Below are 22,628 nucleotides of genomic sequence, written 5' to 3'. Positions count from 1 at the left end.
GCTGAAATTTGAGTCTATGTGACTAGGGAGATCTCAATGTTTCCACTAATATTTGTCTTGGCCAAGTCAAATTTCCTGTTATCCTAAAGTAGCATAAGCAAAAAAAAAAAAAGTAGATTACACTGAATTAAAACCAAAATTTTCCCTGAAGGCACTACAGCCTAGCACTTTTCTGAAAGATAAACACTTTTGGTTATCCTGCTGGTAAGCGACAGTGAAAAGAGTTCAGATGACTAGTCACAATTTGAGTCTACTCCAGGATTTCCCGGAGTGCGTGTCAATGTGTGAGTGTGCCACAATTATCTGCGGTTAATTACTGGAAACATATTTTTCTGGGTGTTACTCAAAGGGGGTGGCCTGGATATCACTGGGAGTGAGCATTAGGAAAAAAATATTTTAATAGATACTTTGGGTGATTCTTATGAGCAATGAACATTGAGGTTTGAGTCACAAAATGCATGTCCTTAGGCTTTTCTCCTCTGATAATGAGCACAAATAATACTAGCTTTGTCCAATCCCGTGGGTAATGGTAAAGATTAAATGAAATATTTGATATTTAAATATTTCATTTAAATATTAAATGAAAAATTTGAAAAATTTCAGCATTTAAAAGAAGCAATGGATGGATGAATGAGGACCTGGCCAGAGATTTATTTCATTTAAATATTAAATGAAAAATTTGAAAAATTTCAGCATTTAAAAGAAGCAATGGATGGATGAATGAGGACCTGGCCAGAGATTTAATGATAAGAAAGAACAAAGACTCAGGTCTTAAGAGTCGCTAGAGGGCCTATGGGAGAAGTTCTTCCCAAATCATTAAGAGTGTTTAGAATGTCTCTCCATCTGTCCATCAATCTCCCTCCCCTTCTCATTTTTTTTTTAAACTAAGTTTTTTTTTGTCTGCAAAGTAATGTCTCTGCTTTTTAATATGCTGTCTAGGTTGGTCATAACTTTCCTTCCAAGGAGCAGGCACCTTTTAATTTCATGGCTGCAGCCACCATCTGCAGTGATTTTGGAGCCCAAGAAAATGCAGTCTGTCACTGTTTCTATTGTTTCCCCATCTCTTTGGCGTGAAGTGATGGGACCGGATGCCATGATCTCAGTTTTTTGAATGTTGAGTTTTAAGCCAGCTTTCACTCTCCTCTTTCACTTTCCTCAAGAGGCTTTTTAGTCCTCTTCACTTTCTGCCATAATGGTGGTGTCATCTGCATATCTGAGGTTATTGATATTTCTCCCAGAAATCTTGATTCCAGCTTGTGTTTCATTCAGCTCAGCGTTTTTCATGGTGTACTCTGCATATAAGTTAAAGAAACATGGTGACAATATAGTCTTGAGGTACTCCTTTCCGAGTTTGGAACCAGTCCATTTTTCCATGTCCAATTCTAACTGTTGCTTTTTGACATACATACAGGTTCCTCAGGAGGCAGGTAAGGTGGTCTGGTATTCCCATCTCTTTAATTATTTCCCATAGTTTGTTGTGATTAACACACTTAAAGGCTTTGGTGTAGTCAATAAAGCAGAAGTAGATGTTTTCACGTATGCATATAACTCCTCCCTTTTGAAGTGTGGTCTCATTCATGTCATTCTTGACCTTTTTTCCATTCCAAGGAGAAGAGGCTCTCTTTCAAAAAGGCTCTCTCTCCCAGTCTCAATCGCTTTCTCAATTTCTTTTAACCTTCTTTTTACTCTCAATCTTTTGTTGATGTGAGTTTCCCTCTCTCTTTCTCTCAGTCCTTTTTTTTTTCTATCCCTCCCTCATCCAAACCAAGTACAAATAATGTCATGTAGAAAAACGTGGTGGGGATAATGTCTTTTATGTTGTGCACTCTGAGAAATATTGCTCATGGCAGAGAATTGGCTCTTCTCCATGCAAAGCAGATCTGTTCTAATAGTCCTAGCTGAAAATTCCCAAAGGAGGTAAACATTAAGGAACAGAATTGGATATCTTGCTCCAGAATGAACATATCTGGCAATAACAGAATGAAAATGAAGCAAGATAACTTGAGGCTAAATACACAGAAACTGCATGTTATAGTAAGATCATGCAATTGGAGATCTGAAAGAGAACTTCAGTACCATTTAGTCAAACTGCATCATTCTATAGATGGATAAATAAAAGTGTTGAGAGGTTAAAAGATTGCTTGGCTCAGTCACGCAGTGAATCCATGGTCACTGGTGATTAAAACCAATGAGTCTTGGTTCAGAGGACAGTACACCCCTCACGACTGCACAGAGTTGGCCTGTGACACCAGCCAGAGTTCAATGAGAAGAAAGGATAAGAACAGTATTAAATTCCAAGTATATAGACCTATATATAAAGTAGGCTTTCTTTTGCTTTCAATCTTTCCCAGTATCAGAGTCTTTTCTAATGAAGAAAGCTTCTTTTCTAAAAATTGAAGGCAAAAGAAGAAGAGGGCAACAGAGGATGAGATGGCTAGGTAGTATCACCAATTCAATGGGCATGAATCTGAGTAAATTCTGGGAGACAGTGAAGGATAGGGAAACCTTGCATGCTTCAGTCCATGGGGTTCCAAAGAGTCAGGCATGACTGAGGGGTGGAACAACAACAAGCCTTTCCTTATGAAATACACTCACAAATAGTATATACATTGTAGGGTTTCTGTGTCTTTACTTGACAAAGTAAAAAGCTGTTAGTCCCATGTCAAGTGCCCTCAGAGCTTTTGATTATTTATTGATCAGTGATAATTTTAAAACCTAGGAATAACTGAATTATTGGATGACTTTACTTTTAAAATGGATTAGTTAGGACAAAGTTATTTATTCAGCATTCTGAACGATGCCTTCAGAAATGGAAAGGTGAAATCTGTAACTAGTGTGTCTTGAATTTCTATAATTTTATAATGGGGGTGAGGATAAGTCTGACCTAAATGATTCAGGAGTACCTGATGAACGGTGCCCAGAATAATAGGATATCAATTTTTTCTTGTGAGCAAGACAAAGGAATGATTCAATACTTGCATTCAGATAATTACTCCATTCTTTTGTGATTTGGACAGTCAGTATAAACTAAAGGCAGGCGCTTTCTGCTATTTATACAACAAAAAAACAGCAGGTCAGCTTCATAAAGCAAATCAAACAAGTTGAGCCAATCAAGAGAGTATCCCAAAATGACACACACAGCTTCTCCCCAACACAGGCCTTGGATAAAAAAAATACTGTCCTTCAGTTACTGAAAACAAATCCAGGAATGCCTTGCTATTTTAAACTCTGCTGATTTTTTAACAAATATAGGTTTTCAAATTAAAGCAAGAACGAGTTAGTAAGCATTACCCGTGTGCCCAAAGACAAATATTCAGAAAAAAAACATAATCAATAGATGCTGTCTTTGCTTCCAAGAGATCTATATTCTGTTGGGTTGTAATAGTCTACTAACAGGTTTTTACAGTTTTGGGTGTTCACTGGAAGGACTGATGCTAAAGCTGAAACTCCAATATTTAGGCCATCTCATGTGAAGAGTTGACTCACTGGAAAAGATCCTGATGCTGGGAGGGATTGGGGGCAGGAGGAGAAAGGGACGACAGAGGATGAGATGGCTGGATGGCATCACTGACTCTATGCACATTAGTTTGAGTTGGTGATGGACAGGGAGGCCTGGTGTGCTGCAATTCATGGGGTTGCAAAGAGTCAGACATGACTGAGCAACTGAACTGAACTGAATTGAACAGGTTTTTAAGTAATAGATAGCACTGTCATTTTTCTTTCTTCTATTTTGCAAATCTGTAGAGTTTTAAACCTTGATATAAAACTTGTACCCAACAAATGAGACTGTTAGAAAATGAAAAATAAGGAAAAGCTTATTGACTCATATAATTTAATTATCTTCATCACAATAATGCAATTACTATTACTAAACTTTTAAAGTAGTTGATTCTATTCATTTAAAAAGATGATTCTCACTTTTAAACCTGGATTTGCAGAGATACGAAGATGGTGGAGGAATAGGTGGACATGGGGTACATCTCTCTCCATGGATAGATCTCCTGATGTATACACCTTCAGACACAGAAGTGCATGCAGAACACCAGCTGAGAGCAGAAATGAGTACCTGACCAGTGGAAAAGAGTATATAGAACCATGCAAAACTCGGTAGGATAAAGGAACTAGGGGGAAAAACAGGAGTGTTAGTAGGACTGCACCTGCCCTTGGTGGGTGGGGGAACTGAAGCAGGGGTCTGATCCCCACAAAGGGGCAACTGTCTGAGTTAGAGGAGAAACATTGAAGGCTGAGAGTGAAAAAACTGATCTGTGGCAGCCTAAATGGAATGAGAATCAGACAGTCCTTGTGCAGCCATACATACACTGGACAGGAACGCTGGTCCCCTGGAAGGCACAGCAGCTGGGAGCTGGAGTTGGATTGTGGAGCAATCCCAGGGTGAGGGCTGCTGTTGACTGCAGAGAGACAGATTGAGGGGATGTGAGGGAGGAGATTGTGGTGGGAAATGCCAGTGGAGGAAAGCCAGGCAGCCATGAAAGCAAGGCAGGACTGCTAAGTCACATGTAAAGGGTGGAGCCATCACCATAGACTCTCTCCCCACACGCCAGCATCAGCAGCTGAACAACAGAGAGGCTGGCCCATCAAACACGTGATGCACTGAACTACAGAGTAGGACCCCACCCAGGGTGCCCCTTCAAGTGCCTGAAGCACTGATCTACAAAATAGGACCCCAGCCTGGAGGGCCCCTCTATGTGCCTGATGTGCCGAACAACAGAGAAGGACCTCAGGCAAGGGAGCCCTCTAAGTGCCTGAACGGGCAGAGCTACGGAGAAAGACTGGCCAAAGAGGCCTTCTGCTCATCAGCTACAAGAGGCTCAAAAAAAGACTCTGATAGGGCCATAACTCCTGTGGCAGAGTCAGTCTGTGTTCCTGCACACTTGGCGCTGCCAGGGTCCCCACAAGTCAAGCAGCTGTGCCATCTTTACTCTCAACTCTCACTGGGGCAGAGCTGCTACATGAAAAAAAAAAAAAGTCTTGCGTATATGTGCACAGGGTCGCTTTGGTTATGTTCAACTCTTTGTGACCCTGTAGACTGTGGCCCGCCAGGCTTCTCTGTCAGAGAGGGGGTTCTCCAGGCAAGAATACTGGAGTGTATTGATCAATTCTGGTCGTCATACTCTTCTAGAGCACTGTATTTCCTGCTGCCCTAGCCTCTAATCCCCCTGAGTACCTGGTGCTGCCAGAACCCCTGAGACCCAAGCAGCTGCACCACCTCCACACCTGGCCCTCACAGGACCAAACCCAAGTCCTCCAGGGCAGCCTCAGGAGCAAACCCCAGTGGATGACCCACATGTAGAGGTGGAAATAAAACCACAATTGAAAACCAGGGGCAGTGTGGCTAAGGAAGAAGATCCCAAACGTTCCTACCAGGTGTACAAGCTGCAGACTAAATCCACATGATCACCTAGACAGACTGTGTCTATGGAATATATAAAAGGACATTGAGAACTCCCACAGAAGAAAAGGCACTAGTTTTGATAGCTGCGGATATTGGCAGCAAGAACACACAGGAGTAGGACCAGATTAGAATCTGAGCTGCCCCCACAGCAGGTCCAGAGACCAGCGCAGTGTTGGAGGGCATCCTAGGGAGGTGAGCTGGACTGTGACTCCCAGCGAGGGAAAGGACTCTGACAGCACTGACTCAAGAAAAACATTTATTATTCTTATTTTTTGACTTATTCTGTAGATTCTTTTGGATTTGTCCCCCTTTCCCCACCCCCCTGTATTGTAGTTGTCAATTTTATTGGCACTAAGAAATCCAATTAAGCTTTTGAGCTTGCTTTGTTTTTTCCTTAATCACAATTTTTTTACTTCTTATAAACCTCTGCCTCTATGTTGGATTTTTCAGTTCTATGGAGTTTTCCCTTTCTTCTTCTTTTTTTTTTTAATTTTAATTTTTTAAACCTACTATTATTTTTTCTGCATTTATTCCTTTGTTTTCTTTTCCTACTGTTGTTTTCCCCTTGCAGTTAATCTTTAACATATATAAATCTTCTTTATCTACCTCTATTTAACTTTGCATATCTATTCTTTCTTTTCTTTCTCTCTTTCCTGTCAATATATTTATTAGTTTTATTTCCATTGTTTTATTCTCCAGTTGGCACCTTGCTTTAGTTTTGTTTTCCAGTTTGTGCTTTAGTTAGTTTTGTTCTTGTAGATATAATTTTTGGTTTCCTTTGTTCACTGGGTCAATCCATTGTACTTTATTTTTGTTGGACTGTTTTGATTTTGTTTATGGGTGTATATCTATCTGTGTACATTCAGTCATACTTTTTATTGTTGTTATAAACCTCTGCCTCTGTGTTGCACTTTGCAGTTCTGTGGAATTTTCCTTTTTTTCCCCCCTTTTTTCTTTTCTCCTTTTTTTTTTTTTTGTCCTTTCTCTTTATAACTTAAAATTTTTTAAACCTATTTTTTTCTACATTTATTCCTTTGTTTGCCTTTCCTACTGTTCTTTCCCCCTTGCAGCTAATCTTTAATGTATATAAACCTTCTTTATCTACCTCTATTTAACTTTGGATATCTATTCTTTCTTTCTTTTCTTTCCTCTCAACATATTTGTTAGGTTGTTTTCATTGTTTTATTCCCCACTTGGCATCTTGTTTAGTTTTCTTTTCCAGTTTGTGCTTTAGTTAGTTTTCTTCTTAACTGGTAAATATAATTTTTTATTTCTTTGCCTGGTCTACCTACAGTACTTTATTTTTGTTGGACTATTTTGACTTTGCTCATAGGTGCATATGTATATGTGTATATTCCATTATTTTAATTATCATTTGCCTGATTTTGTAACTGCCATTTGTATGGGGTTCATCTTTGGTTTCTCATTTTTGGATATTTGTTTTAATCTCACTTAATACCATAATAAACCACTTATGGAATCTTCATTCCTGATCAGAGATCAAGCCTGAGCCTTTGGAGTAGGAGCACTGATTCCAAGATCCAAGACTACCAGAGAACTAACCCTAGGAAGTATCAGTTAGTGAGAACTCCCACAAAGGAAACCGCTTGAATACAAAACCTGGCACCATCCAACCACCAGTAGCATCCTGTGCAGGATGCTTCACCTAAACAACAAAAAAAACAAAAATGCAAACCCAATCTTCAGCAGACAGGATTACAACCTCACTCAGCCTTGCCCATCAGAGGAAAAACAAACAAACAAACAAAAACTCAACACAAATCTCATCCTATGCAAAGCTTACACAAACCACTGTGCTAACCTTAGGAGGATAGAAACCAAAAGGAAGAAAGAATTCAACCTTCTTCAAGGAAAGAATTCAACTTTCCTTGAAGTCTGGGAAAAGGAGACCTCAAACACAAGAAGTTAAAAAACAAATAATGAAAAGACTGAGAAATACTACGCAAACAAAGGAACAAACCAGAAACACAGAATTCCAAATAAATTAAGAGGAAATAGGCAGACTATCTGAAAAATAGTTCAGAATAATGATAGTAAAGATGATCAAAAACCTTGAGAGCAAAATGGAGAAATGCAAGAATCAATTAACAAACACCTAGAAGGATCACCACCTAGAGAGTTGGACTGTGAAGAAAGCTGAGCACCAAATAATTGATGCTTTTTAACTGTGGTGTTGGAGAAGACTCTTGAGAGTCCCTTGGACTGCAAGGAGATCCAACCAGTCCATTATGAAGGAGATCAGCCCTAAGATTTCTTTGGAAGGAATGATGCTAAAGCTGAAACTCCAGTACTTTGGCCACCTCATGCGAAGAGTTGAGTCATTGGAAAAGACTCTGATGCTGGGAGGGATTGGGGGCAGGAGGAGAAGGGGACGACAGAAGATGAGATGGCTGGGTGGCATCACTGACTCGATGGACGTGAGTCTGAGTAAACTCCAGGAGTTGGTGATGGAGAGGGAGGCCTGGTGTGCTGCGATTCATGGGGTCTCAAAGAGTCAGACACGACTGAGTGACTGAACTGAACTGAGAAGAATTAAATAATAAACATACAGAGAAAAACAACATAATTACTGAAATTAAAAATACTCTAGAAGGAATTAATAGAAGAATATCTGAAGCAGAAGAACAAATCAGTGAGCCTGGAAGATAAATGGTGGAAATAACTTCTGAAGAGCAGAATAAAGTAAAAAGAATGAAAAGAACTGAGGATAGTCTTAAGAGACCTCTGGGAGTATATCAAACATGTCAACATTTGAATTATAGGGGTCCTGGAAAAAGAAGAGAAGAAAGGGTCCAAGAAAACTTTTGAAGAGATTATAGATGAAAATATCCCCAACATGGAAAAGGAAATAGTCAATCAAGTCCAAGAGGCACAAAGAGTCCCATACAGGATAAACCCAAGGAGAAACACCCCAAGACACATACTAATCAAACTAACAAAGACTAAACACAAAGAAATATTATTAAAAGCAGCAAGGGAGAAGCAACAAGTAACATACAAGGGAAACCCCATATGCTTAACAGCTGATCTTTCAGCAGAAACTCTTCAGGCCAGAAGGGAATGGCAGGAATATTTAAAGTACTGAAAGGGAAAAATCTACAACCAAGATTACCATACCCAGCAAGGATCTCATTCAAAATTGCCGGAGAAATAAAAAGCTTTTCAGACAAGCAAAAGTTAAGAGAATTCAGTACCACCAAACCAGCTTTACAACAAATGTTAAAGGGACTTACATAGTCAAGAAATACAACAAAAGGAAAAGATCTACAAAATCAACCCCAAACAATTAAGAAAATGGCAATAGGAACATATATATCAATGATTACTTTAGATGTAAACAGATTAAATGCTCCAATCAAAAGACACAGACTGGCTAAATGGATACAAAAACAATACCAATATGTATGCTGTCTACAAGAAACCCACTTCAGACCTAAAGACACATTTAGACCGAAAGTGAGAGGATGGAAAATACATTCCATGCAAATGGACAGCAAAAGAAAGCTGGAGTAGCAATCTTCATATCAGACAAAATAGACCTTAAAATAAATAATATTACAAGAGATAAGGAAGGACACTACATAAGGATCAAGGAATGAATTCAAGAGGAAGACATAACAATTGTAAATATTTATGCAACCAACATAGGAAACCCTCAATACATAAGACAAACAGAAACAGACATAGAAGGAGAAATTGACAGTAACATAATAATTGTAGGAGACTTTAACATCTCACTCACACCAATGGACAGATCATCAAAACAGAAAATTAATAACTAAACACAAGTCTTAAATGATACTTAGATGAGATGGATCTCATTGATATCTTCAGGACATTCCACCTAAATGCAGAAGAATACACCTTCTTCTCAAGTGCACATGGAACATTCTCCAGGATAGACCACATCTTGGGTCACAAATCAAACCACAAAGTAAATTTAAGAAAATTGAAATCATATCAAGCATCTTCTCTGACTACAATGCTATGAGACTAGATAACAATTACAAGAAAAAAAAACTGTAAGAAACAGATACATGGAGACTAAATAACACATTTCTAAATAATCAACAGGTTACTGAAGAAATCAAAAAGGGAATTAAAAAATTTCTAGAAACAAATAACAATGGAAACATGACAACTCAAAACCTATGGGATACAGCAAAGGTAGTTGTAAGAGCAATACAATCCCACCTCAAGAAACAAGAAAAATATTGAATAGACAACCTAACTTTACATCTAAAACAACTGGAAAAATAAGAAAAAAAAAGTTAGTTGAAGGAAAGAACTCATAAAGATCTGAGCAGAAATAAATGAAAAAGAAATAAAAGAAGCATAGTAGATTAATAAAACTAAAAGCTGGTTCTTTGAGAAGATAAACAAAATTGACAAGCCTTTAGCCAGGCTCATCAAGAAAAAAAAGAGAGAAGAATCAAATCAACAAAATTAGAAATGAAAAAGGGGAGGCTACAACAGACAATACAGAAATACAAAGGATTATAAGAGACTATTATTAACAACTACATGGCAATAAAATAGATAACCTGGAAAAAATGGACAGATTCTTAGAAAAGTTCAAATTCCCAAGACTAAACCAGGAAAAAATAGAAATTATGAACAACCCATTTACAAGCACTGAAATTGAAGCTATGATCAAAAATCTCCCAAAACACAAAAGCCCAGGATCAGATGGCTTCACAGGAGAATTGTATCAAACATTTAGAGAAGAGCTAATGCCTATCCTTCTAAAACTGTTTTTAAAAATTGCAGAGGAATGAACACTTCCAAACTCATTCTAAGAGGCCACCATTACTCTGATACCAAAACCAGAAAAAGACACCAAAAAACAGAAAATAAAACTGCATGCCAATATCAATGATGAACAAAGATGTAAAAATCCTCAACAAACATTCAGCAAACACAATTCAGCAACACATTAAAAAGCTCATACACCATGATCAAGTTGAGTTTATTCCAGGGATGCAAGGATTGCTCAATATACACAAATAAAACAATGTGATACACCATATTAACAAATTGAAAGATAAAAACCATATGATAACAGATGCAGAAAAAGCTGTTGACAAAATTCAGCACACATTTATGATTAAAACTCTTCAAAAAATGAGCATAGAAGGAACCTACCTCAACATACTAAGGGCCATATATGATAAGCCTACAGAAAACATTATTCTCAATGGTAAAAAACTGAAAGTATTCCCCCTAAGATCAGGAACAAGTCAATGGTGCCCACTTTCACCACTATTATTCAACATAGCTCTGGAAGTCCTAGCTACAGCAATAAGAGACGAAAAAGAGATAAAATGAATCCAGGTTGGAAAAGTAGAAGTAAAGCTCTCACTGTTTGCAGATGACATGACAGAGTACATAGGAAACCCTAAAGATACTATCAGACAATTACTAGAGCTAATCAGTGAATTTAGCAAAATTGCAGGATACAAAAATCAATACAAATAAATGACTTGCATTTCTACATACTAACAATGAAAAATCAGAGAAATTAAGAAATAAATATCATTCAACATTGCAACAGAAAGGATTAAATATCCAGGAAGAAACTTACCTAAGGAAACAAAAGAACTGTACACAGAAAATTATCAGACCCCAATGAAAGAAATCAAAGATGACATAAACAAATAGGGAGATATATATTCCATGTTCCTGGATAGGAAGAATAAATATTGTGAAAATGACTATACTACCAAATGCAATCTACAGATTCAATGTGACCCCTATCAAATTACCAATGGCATTTTTCACAGAACTATAACAAAAAATTTCACAATTCATATAGAAACATAAAAGATCCCGAATAGCCAAAGCAGTCTTGAGAAAGAAGAATGGAGCTGGAGGAATCAGCCTTCCTGACTTTAGATTGTATTACAAAGCTACAGTCATCAAGACAGTATAGTACTGGCACAAAGACAGAAATATAAACAAATGGAACAAGATAGAAAGCCCAGAAATAAACCCATGTACCTATGGGTATCTTATTTTTGACAAAGGTGGCAAGAATATGCAATGGGGCAAAGACAGCCTCTTCAAAAAATGGTGCTGGGAAAACTGGACAGCCATATGTAAAAGAATGAAATTAGAACACTTCCTAACACCATACACAAAAATAAACTCATAATTTAGGATTAAAGACCTAAATGTAACACCAGAAACTATAAAACTCTTAGAGGAAAACAGAGGCAGAACACTGGAGGACATAAAACAAAGCATGATTCTCTATGACTCATCTCATAGTTTTTGAGTTATGGGAATAAAAACAAAAGTAAACAAGTGGGACCTGATCAAACTTAAAAGCTTTTGCACAGCAAAGAAAACTATAAGCAAGATGAAAAGACAACCCTCAGAATAGAAGAAAATAATAGCAAATGAAACAACTGACAAAGGATTAATTTCCAAAATATATAAGCAGCTCATACAACTCAATACCAGAAAAACAAACAACCCAATCAAAGAGTGGGGAAAAGACCTAAACAGACATTTCCCCAAAGAAGACATACAGATGGGTAACAAAGACATGAAAAGATGCTCAACAGTGCTCATTATTAGAGAAATGCAAATCAAAACTACAATGAGATATCATCGCATATCAGTCAGAATGGCCATCATCAAAAAGTCTACAAATAATAAATACTGGAGAGGGTGTGGAGAAAAAAGAACAGTCTTGCACTGTTGGTGGGAATGTAAATTGATATAGCCACTATGGAAGACAGAATGGAGATCTCTTAAAAAACTAGGAATAAAACCACCATATGACCCAACAATCCCACTTCTAGGCATATACCCTGAGGAAACTAAAACTGAAAAGGACACATATCCCATTGTTCAATGAAGAACTACTTACAATAGCTAGAACATGGAAGCAACCTAGATGTCCATCAACAGATGAATGGATAAAGAAATGTGGTACCTATTCACAATGGAATATTACTCAGCCATAAAAAGGAATGCATTTGAGTCAGTTCTGATGAGGTAGATGAACCCGGAACCTATTATACAGAGTGAAGTGAGTCAGAAAGAGAAAGATAAATATTGTATTCTAACACGTATATATGGAATTTAGAAAAATAGTACCGAAGAATTTATTTACAGGGAAACAATGGAGAAACTGACATAGAGAACAGACTTACGGACATGGGGAGAGGGGAGGAGAGGGTGAGATGTATGGAAAGTGTAACATGGAAACTTACACTACCATATGTAAAATAGATAGCCAACAGGAATTTGCTGTATGTCTCAGAAACTCAAATAGGGGCTCTGTATGAACCAGAGGGGTAGAATGGAAAGGAAGATGGGAGGGAGGTTCAAAAGGGAGGTGATATATGTATACCTATGGAGGAGAAGGGGACAACAGAGGATGAGATGGCTGGATGGCATCACTGACTCGATTAATGTGAGTCTGAGTGAACTCCGGGAGCTGGACAGGGAGGCCTAGCGTGCTGTGATTCTTGGGGTCACAAAGAGTCAGACATGACTGAGCGACTGAACTGAACTGAATTGATGGCTGATTCATGTTGAGGTTTGACAGAAAACAGCAGGATTCTGTAAAGCAATTATCCTTTATTAAAAAATAAATTAATTAAAAGAAAATTAAAGAAAAAAAACCCACTGGATTTTTGGAAGGAGGGATAATTAGGGGATGTCTCATTGTGGGATAGAGGGATAGTCACAATAGCCTTGAGCTGACAACTGCAGGAGTGGCCTCAGCTCCCCAGGGTAAGTGTCTGAGAGTTCAGTATGTATGTCCTGACACTTTCTAAATTCCCTGGAGGTCTGACTTCACAGTTTGAACCACACATATACAAACACACAAACATATACACACAAAATAATTTCTTTTCCCACTTCAGTTAAAAATAAGTTCAATGTGTGATACAAATGATTTCCTGTGTTTTGTGTGTGTGATTTTTATAACTCGGGTATGATTTCAACACATGGTAATTTGAATGTGTAGCAGCCATAAACATATTTAAAGATATATGATTCAAACAGTTATAATGGGTTGGCAGTTAAAGGCCCAGCCAGTTAGAAAGAATTCTCAAATTTATGAAATGTGTTCTTCATCTGTTGATTTCATGAGTTAAATATTAGGTTGCATATTAATAACTAAATTTTAATAGTGATTTATGACCTACAGAGCATCTAAAATAGGTTTTCCACTTAGCATTTAACAGCAGTATTCTGTCAGCAATGATTGTTTTTCTCATTTTTAGATATAGAAACTGAAGATAACAAGCATATAGGATTTTGGCCCACTTTTTTTCACTTTTCACTTTCATGCATTGGAGAAGGCAATGGCACCCCACTCCAGTACTCTTGCCTGGGAAATCGCATAGACGGAAAAGCCTGGTAGGCTCCAGTCCATGGGGTCGCTAGGAGTTGGACACGACTGAGCGACTTCACTTTCACTTTTCACTTTCATGCATTGGAGAAGGAAATGGCAACCCACTCCAGTATTCTTGCCTGGAGAATCCCAGGGACAGAGGAGCCTAGTGGGCTGCCGTCTATGGGGTCGCACAGAGTCGGACATGACTGAAGTGACTTAGCAGCAGCAGCAGCAGCAGCATACTAAGAAGCTGGATCCAAAGTTGATTCTCACATTAAGACCAAAGTTCCTTCCACCAACATATCCCACCTCTCAGAGTAATCAATGCTCAATACTTTAAGACAGGAAATCATATTTGAGAAAGTTGACAATCTCAGTCTGAAAAGTTAGAATTTTCATTAAATACATATACAATTTTGCTTATTAATTTGAGTGATTGGTTTATACATGGAGTTAAATAACTTACAAATCTTAAAGGGATACTAGATAATACACCAGTTTGTATATGTCAAATTGTGCCTGTATATAATGTGGTTAAGAACATAACTGGCAATCATATTCCAATCCAACATCAGTTCCATTGTGAAAATTTTTTATGTGCTGATTTTTCTCTTTGTGAGAATCCACATTGTAAATATTTAAATATTTGCTGATCCTAGATTGAAATCAACTTGGCAATGAAGTAGTTTATCTAAGGAATGGGATATTATAAAATGTAGGATTCTGAGTTCTCAAGTTCAGTGAAACATAGAGTCACTATACACTGGAATACTATTCTTGGTGTTTATGTATATTACCTCACATGATCTTTCTAATGTCCCCATGAGGTAAGACTGTATTCATCCATGTTTTATAGCTGAGAAAGTTGAAGGTTAAGTAACTTGCCCAAGTTCACACAGAAAGTAAGTGGCAGAGCTGGAATTTGAATCCAGACTGTCTGGCTCCAGAAGAATTATAAATGTGACACTAGGTAATTAATTACTAATAGTTATTTCCTTTTCACTTCTTTCCTTCTCTTTTAAGTCCTATATTAGCTTCACTGATATTTATATTAGAACAAAGAACATTTTTTTCAACCAACACAATAGTGGGTAGGTAGGGAAATGCCTAAAATTTCTTTCAACTCAATCATTAATAATTAATTGAATTCAGGATATTCAGAGGCTAATTATCACTAAGTAGAAATTCTTTCATTGCAAACATTTACAAGTACTGAAGGTGTTATGAGAGGCAGCAGTGCTTTTAAATTACTCAAGTAGTGAGTCTCTACCCTTAATCTTTTCAGTTAGAAAGACTCAACTTATTGCAGTTGCACTACACTGGAGGACAGCAAGCTAGAAGGGAAATTTTGAAGAACAATGTTCTCTGATTTTAAGCACTATCACTCTATGATAACTTCAACTCTCTCCAAGCCTCAGTGTTATAATCAGTAAAATGGAAATGATAAAACAGGCCTTGAAATGTTGTGATAGAAGGCATGTAAAGTGCCAGCCACCACAAACAGAAGATGTCAGTAGATGTTGTGACAATATTTATCTGGGTTAACTTAGACCAGACCCAGTGTGATCGCCATTCTCTGGGTTTTGACACAACTAATTTAGGTTGGGGCCAGAATATGACTGACTAAACAGAATAAAAATCACTTTACATTTCAGATGAAAGTGAAAGTATTAGTCACTCAGTCATGTCCAACTCTTTGTGACCCCCCCAGACTGTAGCCCACCAGGCTCCTCTGTCCATGGAATTCTCCAGGCAAGAATACTGGAGTGGGTAGCCACATTTCAGATGAACAGAACATTAAGAGAAAAATCAATGTCATTGACATTTTGACTATCGACCTTACAATATAATTCACTACTGACTATATAGACAGACGATTGCCTTAGAAAAGGACCTGCTTGGAATACTGTTTAACTTATTCAACAAAAGCTTTTTAGATTTTTTTTTTCTTGAAGTGAAGAGGAGGAAAGGTAGTGAATATCAATTAGAGTATCAGAGAAATTCTGGTATAATTTGTATACATTATCATTCAAACCAAAATGTTCCCATCAAAAAATTATAAATCCTGGCTTCCTCAAAAAGCAGAGCCAAACAAGGGTTTGTGTACAGTTTGTAGAGGAAAGTAATCTCAGGAAGAGTAGAGAACTAAAACGGTGAAACTGGAGCAGCCATAGAAAAGGAAAGCGTTCACTGGTCCCATTCTTCTTTTTGGCAAAGGCTAGAGTGCAAAGGCTCTTATACGTCTAGCTCAGATACACAACCGTGCCAGGCAGGGCTCTGTAAGTGAAGCATGCCTTAGGATCAGAACAACAGCAGACAGGAAAGCAAGAGATACTCATTCATGTGAGACAAGATACTGTCAAGCTACACCTGACAGGTTGCCATAGCAATGGTTAGACTAAACACATCCAGAGAGGATGTTGGTGGCTGCTTCTATTTAGAGACTCGTTATGATTATCCCTACTGATATGTCATGCCACAAGACACAAAATCTCTATTGATGTTTAGAAAACTACTTTTTTATGGTTGCTGAAATTGTGGAATCATATAGCGGCCTCTATAAATGTAACTGACATCACTAATGTTTCCTATGCTACTGCTGATGTGCAACAGTAGCAAAAAGATCTTATTTGTCAACTAAAAGAATTTCTTTAAACACTCCACAGGCATTATTATCCTAACCTGATAGAGCTATAGTGACCCACAGGAATTCGGTAACAGGAAAGGAGACATTCATTACACAGGAATTGAATGGAATGTCGCTTAGAGTAAATTCCTGCTTTGACATTCAGTGTTTAGAAAAGCATATCTCAAATTGTTCTCAAAGGTGAAGAGGAAGTTGGAAAGTAATGACCAAGACAAAAAGAATATAAAGAACTTGGATTAGACAATTACTCTCAAATTGAAGTATTTCCCTGAAGCTTGAAATACAACTTCATCAATGAAAAGGAAAGGATGGGCAATTATCCAGTAAATTAGAAGCTCTCTGAAACCTTCAGATGCTTATCTTTTTTTCCTTCAATATATAAATAATTATGATCAGCAAGATAAAACTGCCAGACAATTTGCTGACAACAACTGTTATGAATCTCTTGAAAATAAAAATTCTAGAATGACCACTTCTATTTTTAGACAGAGATCATTGATGGAAAAAAAAAAAAAGTGGAGTAAAGAAAAAAGGCAAAATAAATGGCTTGGAAACTGAATACTTTTCCCATTGAATTTGTTTCCACATTGGTTCACTCTTTTTACAATAGGTCACCCATCTCAGGTAAGTTCTATTGGTAAGTGTCTAAGAAGCACTAATAAGTAAGATAATCTGGTCTTAATCTGTAAGATAATCTGAGAAGTAACCCAAATGTTACCTAAAATAACATATGAATTAATGATATATGATATTTATTTGATTTTCTTCCAAATTCTCTTTTGTGAACTTTGCTTTAAGAAAAAAAGCCATTTTGTATTTTTGAGACGTGAGGAGCAAGGTTTCTCCTAGAATATTTATAACTCTAAGAAAATATTACATAAAATATTTGACATCCAAAAAAGAGACAAAGCATTCAGTTGGCCAAAAATTCATTTGGGTTTTTCTATAATGTCTTACAGAAAAATCCAAATGAAGTTTTTGGCCTACCCAACAGAATCAGGTCTATTTAGATATTCTTTCTCCCAATGATTATGGTCAGAGTAGCTTATCCTTCCAGATTTGCTGTAAATTACTATCAGCTGGTACTAGGTCATCTACCTCTCCCTATCATCTCCTCCGCTACAGTCTGAAAATGACTTACTTTGATAAGAAGCCCCTTTCCTTATATTTGGTGCTCACTTACATAGCCAGGAATCAAAATAATCCACTTGTTTTCATGTTATGTTCTGTGATTCATACCTGTCCATAACCTTTTCACAAGGATAAGATGTGTGGTTAGTTGCTCAGTCATGTCTGACTATATGACCCCATAGACTGTAGCCCACCAATATCCTCTGTCCCTGGGGATTCTCCAGGCAAGAATACTGGAATGGGTTGCTATGCCCTCCTCCAAGGGAATGTTCCCTACCCAGGGATCAAACCTAGGTCTCCTGCATTGCAGGCAGATTCTTTACCATCTGAGCCACTGGGAAGCCCTTTCACAAAACAAGGTCATAAACAAGTGATTATCGGATGAAGACATTAAAAATGAAAAAAAAAAAGAGTAATATGTCATGCATTTAGGTATTCATTCAGCTTATTATATCCTTATGTTTAGAACTGTTACTACACAAGTTATAATAAATATGACCTTTACTTTCAAGGTGCTTGTAGTCTGGTAGAGGAGATATGCACACAAATGACTATGAAAATAAGTGCCACAAGTCAGTTATAAATATCAGCATTCAGAAGAGAAGTAAATTGCTTCTCTATGTTGCTAATCTTCCACTGCGCAGGACAAGACTGAAAACTCTTGGGAAACAAGTGTAAAGAACACTCATTTCTTACCATCACCTCCAGGCACAGGTGGGCAACTACCCACCAGATAAATTTAATCTATCTTTGGCCACCTCTATTTGAGTATTTTATTAGGATTTCAAACTCACCATGCCCAAAATCAAATTCACCTAAATCATTTCCTCCTATCTTTCCCCAGCCCTGGTGCCAATCTATTTCCCTATTTCTGTTATTCAAATAACTTTCTCTTTACGTCTCAGTTATTTTCTCTCATAATCAGTCAATAATGTCAAATCACAAACTGTCTACCTCCTTAAAGCTCTTCATTGACCCTTCTTTTCATTTTATTGATCTTAATACCATTTGCACCATTTTCTTTAGTTTTTATTTATCCTGACTATAATAGTCTAATCTTTATCCTGCTGACAGATTAATCTTCTCAACTGATAGCCCCAAATATATAATTCTCATGTTCAAACACATTTAGAGTCTTTAAAATAGTTAACTATCTGAGTCAATGTTTCTAACCTTGGCATTCAACATATTCTGAGACTATATTTCCAGCACTTAACCTCTGTCCAACCTGTCACCTCCTTATATTTCTAGACAAGAACATAGTGCTTTAAAGTTCTGACTCAGAAATTTCATCCATCCAGGATCTCCAGTTTTTCAAGTTTTGTGTGAAGCCTTTGTTGATATTCCTACACTCTAAACTAAGCTAGTTGTGAATTCTCCATAAACATTATTTACTACTTAAGACTTCTAATATAATCAAACTTATAAATTGGGATTAGAGTTAGGGTTGCAGGATGAGCCAACTATGTGACTCATCCTTCTCTTCCCCCCTTCTAGGGCAAGAGTTGAGTCTTATTGATCTCTATAAGCCCCAGCATCTAGCATAGGATCTGTCTTATAGTGCATTCAATCTGTTTTTTCCCTGTGAAATAGAATGTTCAACCCCTAACAAATAAATTTCAACAAGCAGTTAAATTCATCTTTAGATACCAATAAGGTGATGTTTACCCTGCTTGCAAAAGCCTTGAACATTTTAATCTTTCCTAAGTTAATGCAAAGTTCAAAGAGGCAAATGACACTTGAAAAATAAATTACTTCCAGGGCCTCCATTTTCTTGGACTCCTTCTTCATTTAATTTTTCTCATTCCTGACAGTCAAAAACTCATCGATCTAGACTTAAAAGCCAGAGGAGTTTAAAAGCCACTGTAGGGGTCTGTTCAGTTTTAAATACAATTTAGAAAATCTTGAAAAAGAATGACAGTTCCTTTTCAGGAAGCTCCCATACATATTTCAATAGACAGCTCTCCAAATTAGAGATTGTAAAATATTATACCACCAACGAAGTAATAGAAAAAGTCACTCACTGCCATGCAGAAAGATTTCCTTGATTTTTACAAAGAGTACAAAAGACTATATTTATTTAAATCTGAGACTGACAAAAAAATTAGAAAGAAAAAGAAAAATAGTCAATTTCTCTGAAAGATCATTATTTAGGAATAAATTACCATGCCAAAAAAAAAGCATGGACCTTCTTGACAACTTGTGAATTTAAGGCAGATGAAATGCCTCCCTCTGTACCCCTATAATCAACCCTGCTGATGAAATATGTTAAGTATTCTAAGCTTGGGGAACATATAAAGCTTTGAAATCAATGTGTTTCCGGTACAGGGGATTAGGAAAAGAACTTAATAAATCAGCTTAGGAAATGCTTCATTTCCTGTACCATATCTGGGAAGGAAAACATAAAACAGGCAGAACCAGGTGCAGCAAAATCATATACGTGGATGGGAAAATCTCTTCCAATTCCTTCTGGACTGCACTCAGCTGGTCAGTTTATGCTCTCTGGAGCTAGTGCTTCTTTTTCTAGGATAAATGGGGTAGATTTTACAGACATTTGCCTTAAAGTAACAAAGACTCATTGACAGAGGCTGAAGCAGATAGTCATTATGTAACTGTTGTCTCTGCTCAAATGAAAAATTATTTCAGTTGGGTTAAAAGTTCCTTAGAAAGAAGATACTACTAACAGAGAGGTTGGTATCATTGCCAGTGAGCTAACAGACCTTGGTATTTTCTTAACATGACCATAACAGAAAAAAAAAAAAACCTGCCAGGTCATCTCTGGGTTATCCTTCACATTTCCATCTTCCTTACAATCAGGTTTTGCAGCCTGCTTCTATGGATTCTATTCCAATTTGCGTTCAAAAATACATGTAATCCAGAGTTTAACAATGCAAGGGACGTAGTGTACTTATTGATGTTTGCAGACCTGGGATGGCAAGAAGCTGAACTCAGACGTTCAGAATTTACATTGACCTGACATGTGTTTATAAGCAGTGTTTCTCATAGCACCGATTCTGATCAATCTCTCATATGCAAACTGCAGAGTTACTTATAAGCTAGTGCACTGATTTCTGTGTCACCTCATGAATAATTTTTGTTCTGAAAAAAATCAGAACTTTGTAAATCATCTAAGCTAACTTTTGGTCTTAATACCCATTGCAACTTAAATCTGGAAGCTCCCAGATGGGCTGTAATCAATTGTATGTGACTTTGTAGTGTTTGGGTATTTGTCCTAAATGTATACACATATTTTGAGAAATTAAAGATAAATATTGTTCAAGAAGGAGTCTGTTTATTTTTTCTTACATAATCACTGCAAATTGGAATTTTGTAATCAGTGGACTTTTGAAAAGAGCACATGCAAAATAAAATTAAGGGCTGTGCTGGTAGCTCAGATGGTAAAGAGTCCACCTGCAATGTGGGAGACCTGGGTTCGATCCCTGGGTTAGGAAGATCCCCTAGAGGAGGGCATGGAAAAATAAAATTAGAATTGAGGTTTTTTTTTTTCCAGGGCTCCTCAGAGTCAGAATTAATGTGTCTCAACTGTGTTCTTTTATGATAGCATTTTGTATTTTGGTTTTTGCACTTATTAAATCTGTCTTGTGTTAGAATTACATGTTTATTTCTCCCAGTTGTGTATTTACCACTGTGGGCAAGGACAATGTCTTACTCATTTTTGCATACCTTTTACTGCCGAGTACATGGTGGGAGCCTAATAAATATTGATTAAATTTAATTACTTACAGTAAATCTCTCTGGAAGGGTTAAAAGTCAAATGTAATCCTTTCTTGCAACTGGTTATTAATATAGTCAGGGCTTATATAGGTGCATATATATATATCCTTTATCTAAGTTTCAGATTCTGCAGTCAATCAGTAGGGTTTTAATGTCTATAAATTCCCTGAAATGTTATGCAAAATATTGTACATACATGTGTAGATATGTGCTATACACTTTAATCAAGTGACTCTCCTCCTTTCTCACCCTCCCCTCTCAAGATATTAAGATTCACTTCCCCGGGGAGTTTTATCCAACCTCTCAATTTATCAGAGCCAGAAAACAGTTAGGACAAATAATTGGCCAGCAACTGCAACACAACATTTCTGATTATTACAGCCTTTCTCCATACATGATAACCTTTTTATATCTAGACTTACATCTGAAAAAAGTACATTTTTGAGAAATAGCCCATTTTTAACCAGTATATGATCCTCAGATTGTGACTTTCCAAAAAGGCTACTGTACATACTCAGCACCTTTAGGATGCCATGGAACACACTGGAAGGCCGCTGCTGCAGCAAACGTTTTCCTTCAGTGAAAACAAGCATCCTCTCTGTGGAGCCTTTTCCGTGCACTCTCCAGCCACACACACACACTCAACTCAGCAAATGCACTGCTGCATCTGCATTTCAGGGCAAACTCCCTGAAGGTAAACTGAGGCTCAGAGCGTCTGACCGGTGGTTTCTAATCCACACCATCAGAAAAACAAGAGAAAACGGTACCTGCGATTTGATCATTGCTAGAAATACTGGACAGAAGAAGACAAAAGATGGTGCCTTGAAGCAGCTTCATAGTGCCCGAGGATGGTCACAGCGGCTCCTCTCTCCAGAGTCAGGCAGGGACAACACCCTCCCAGCCTGGCAGGGCCTCAGCAAATGGAAAAGGTGTGCTGGATGTGAACAGCCACTGCCCATTCCTACTTATTTCGGAGGCTCTGATAAAGAACGGGAGGAAATGCACACACTCCCTTTGGGAGTTCAACAGAGAGGAGATTTATTGTTTCAGTCCCTTACAGGAACTCTTTTTTTTTTTCCTCTTCCTTTGGCAGCCACTTGTGTTTTTGTTACTACATTATTTTGTTCTTCTTCAACAAAAAGGTCAGGATGGGTTTTGAACAGAAAGAGATCTTTCTTGAGAATGGATCATACAGGCTTTCTAACTTTTGTTTTGAAAGTGTGTTTTGGAGTGATTATAAAGGGGTGACTCGGTTTGGATAAAGAGGCTTTAACTGCCCGAGGGTTAAATTTTAAAGCAGAATTCACAAGGAATCAACTTCT

At 37.4% G+C, this 22,628-nt stretch overlaps 1 protein-coding gene across 3 annotated transcripts in view; it reads right to left on the bottom strand.

The window, feature by feature from the left end:
- EMCN (endomucin) overlaps positions 1-22,331 on the bottom strand; it is a 125,247-nt gene extending 102,916 nt beyond the window's left edge. For all 3 annotated transcript variants that reach the window (XM_010848293.1, XM_010848291.1, XM_010848292.1), the window contains exon 1: positions 22,074-22,331. In XM_010848293.1, coding sequence (XP_010846595.1) covers positions 22,074-22,143 — 70 coding nt within the window. In that variant the 5' untranslated portion in view covers positions 22,144-22,331. The remainder of the gene's footprint in view (positions 1-22,073) is intronic.
- Between the last annotated feature and the right edge of the window lie 297 nt (positions 22,332-22,628).

The sequence above is a fragment of the Bison bison genome, unplaced genomic scaffold (assembly GCF_000754665.1).
Source record: "Bison bison bison isolate TAMUID 2011002044 unplaced genomic scaffold, Bison_UMD1.0 scf7180017864263, whole genome shotgun sequence".
In the NCBI taxonomy this organism is placed as follows: domain Eukaryota; kingdom Metazoa; phylum Chordata; class Mammalia; order Artiodactyla; family Bovidae; genus Bison; species Bison bison.
The sequence above is the reverse complement of the archived record's forward strand: the minus strand, read 5'-3'. Positions and strand labels throughout refer to the sequence as shown.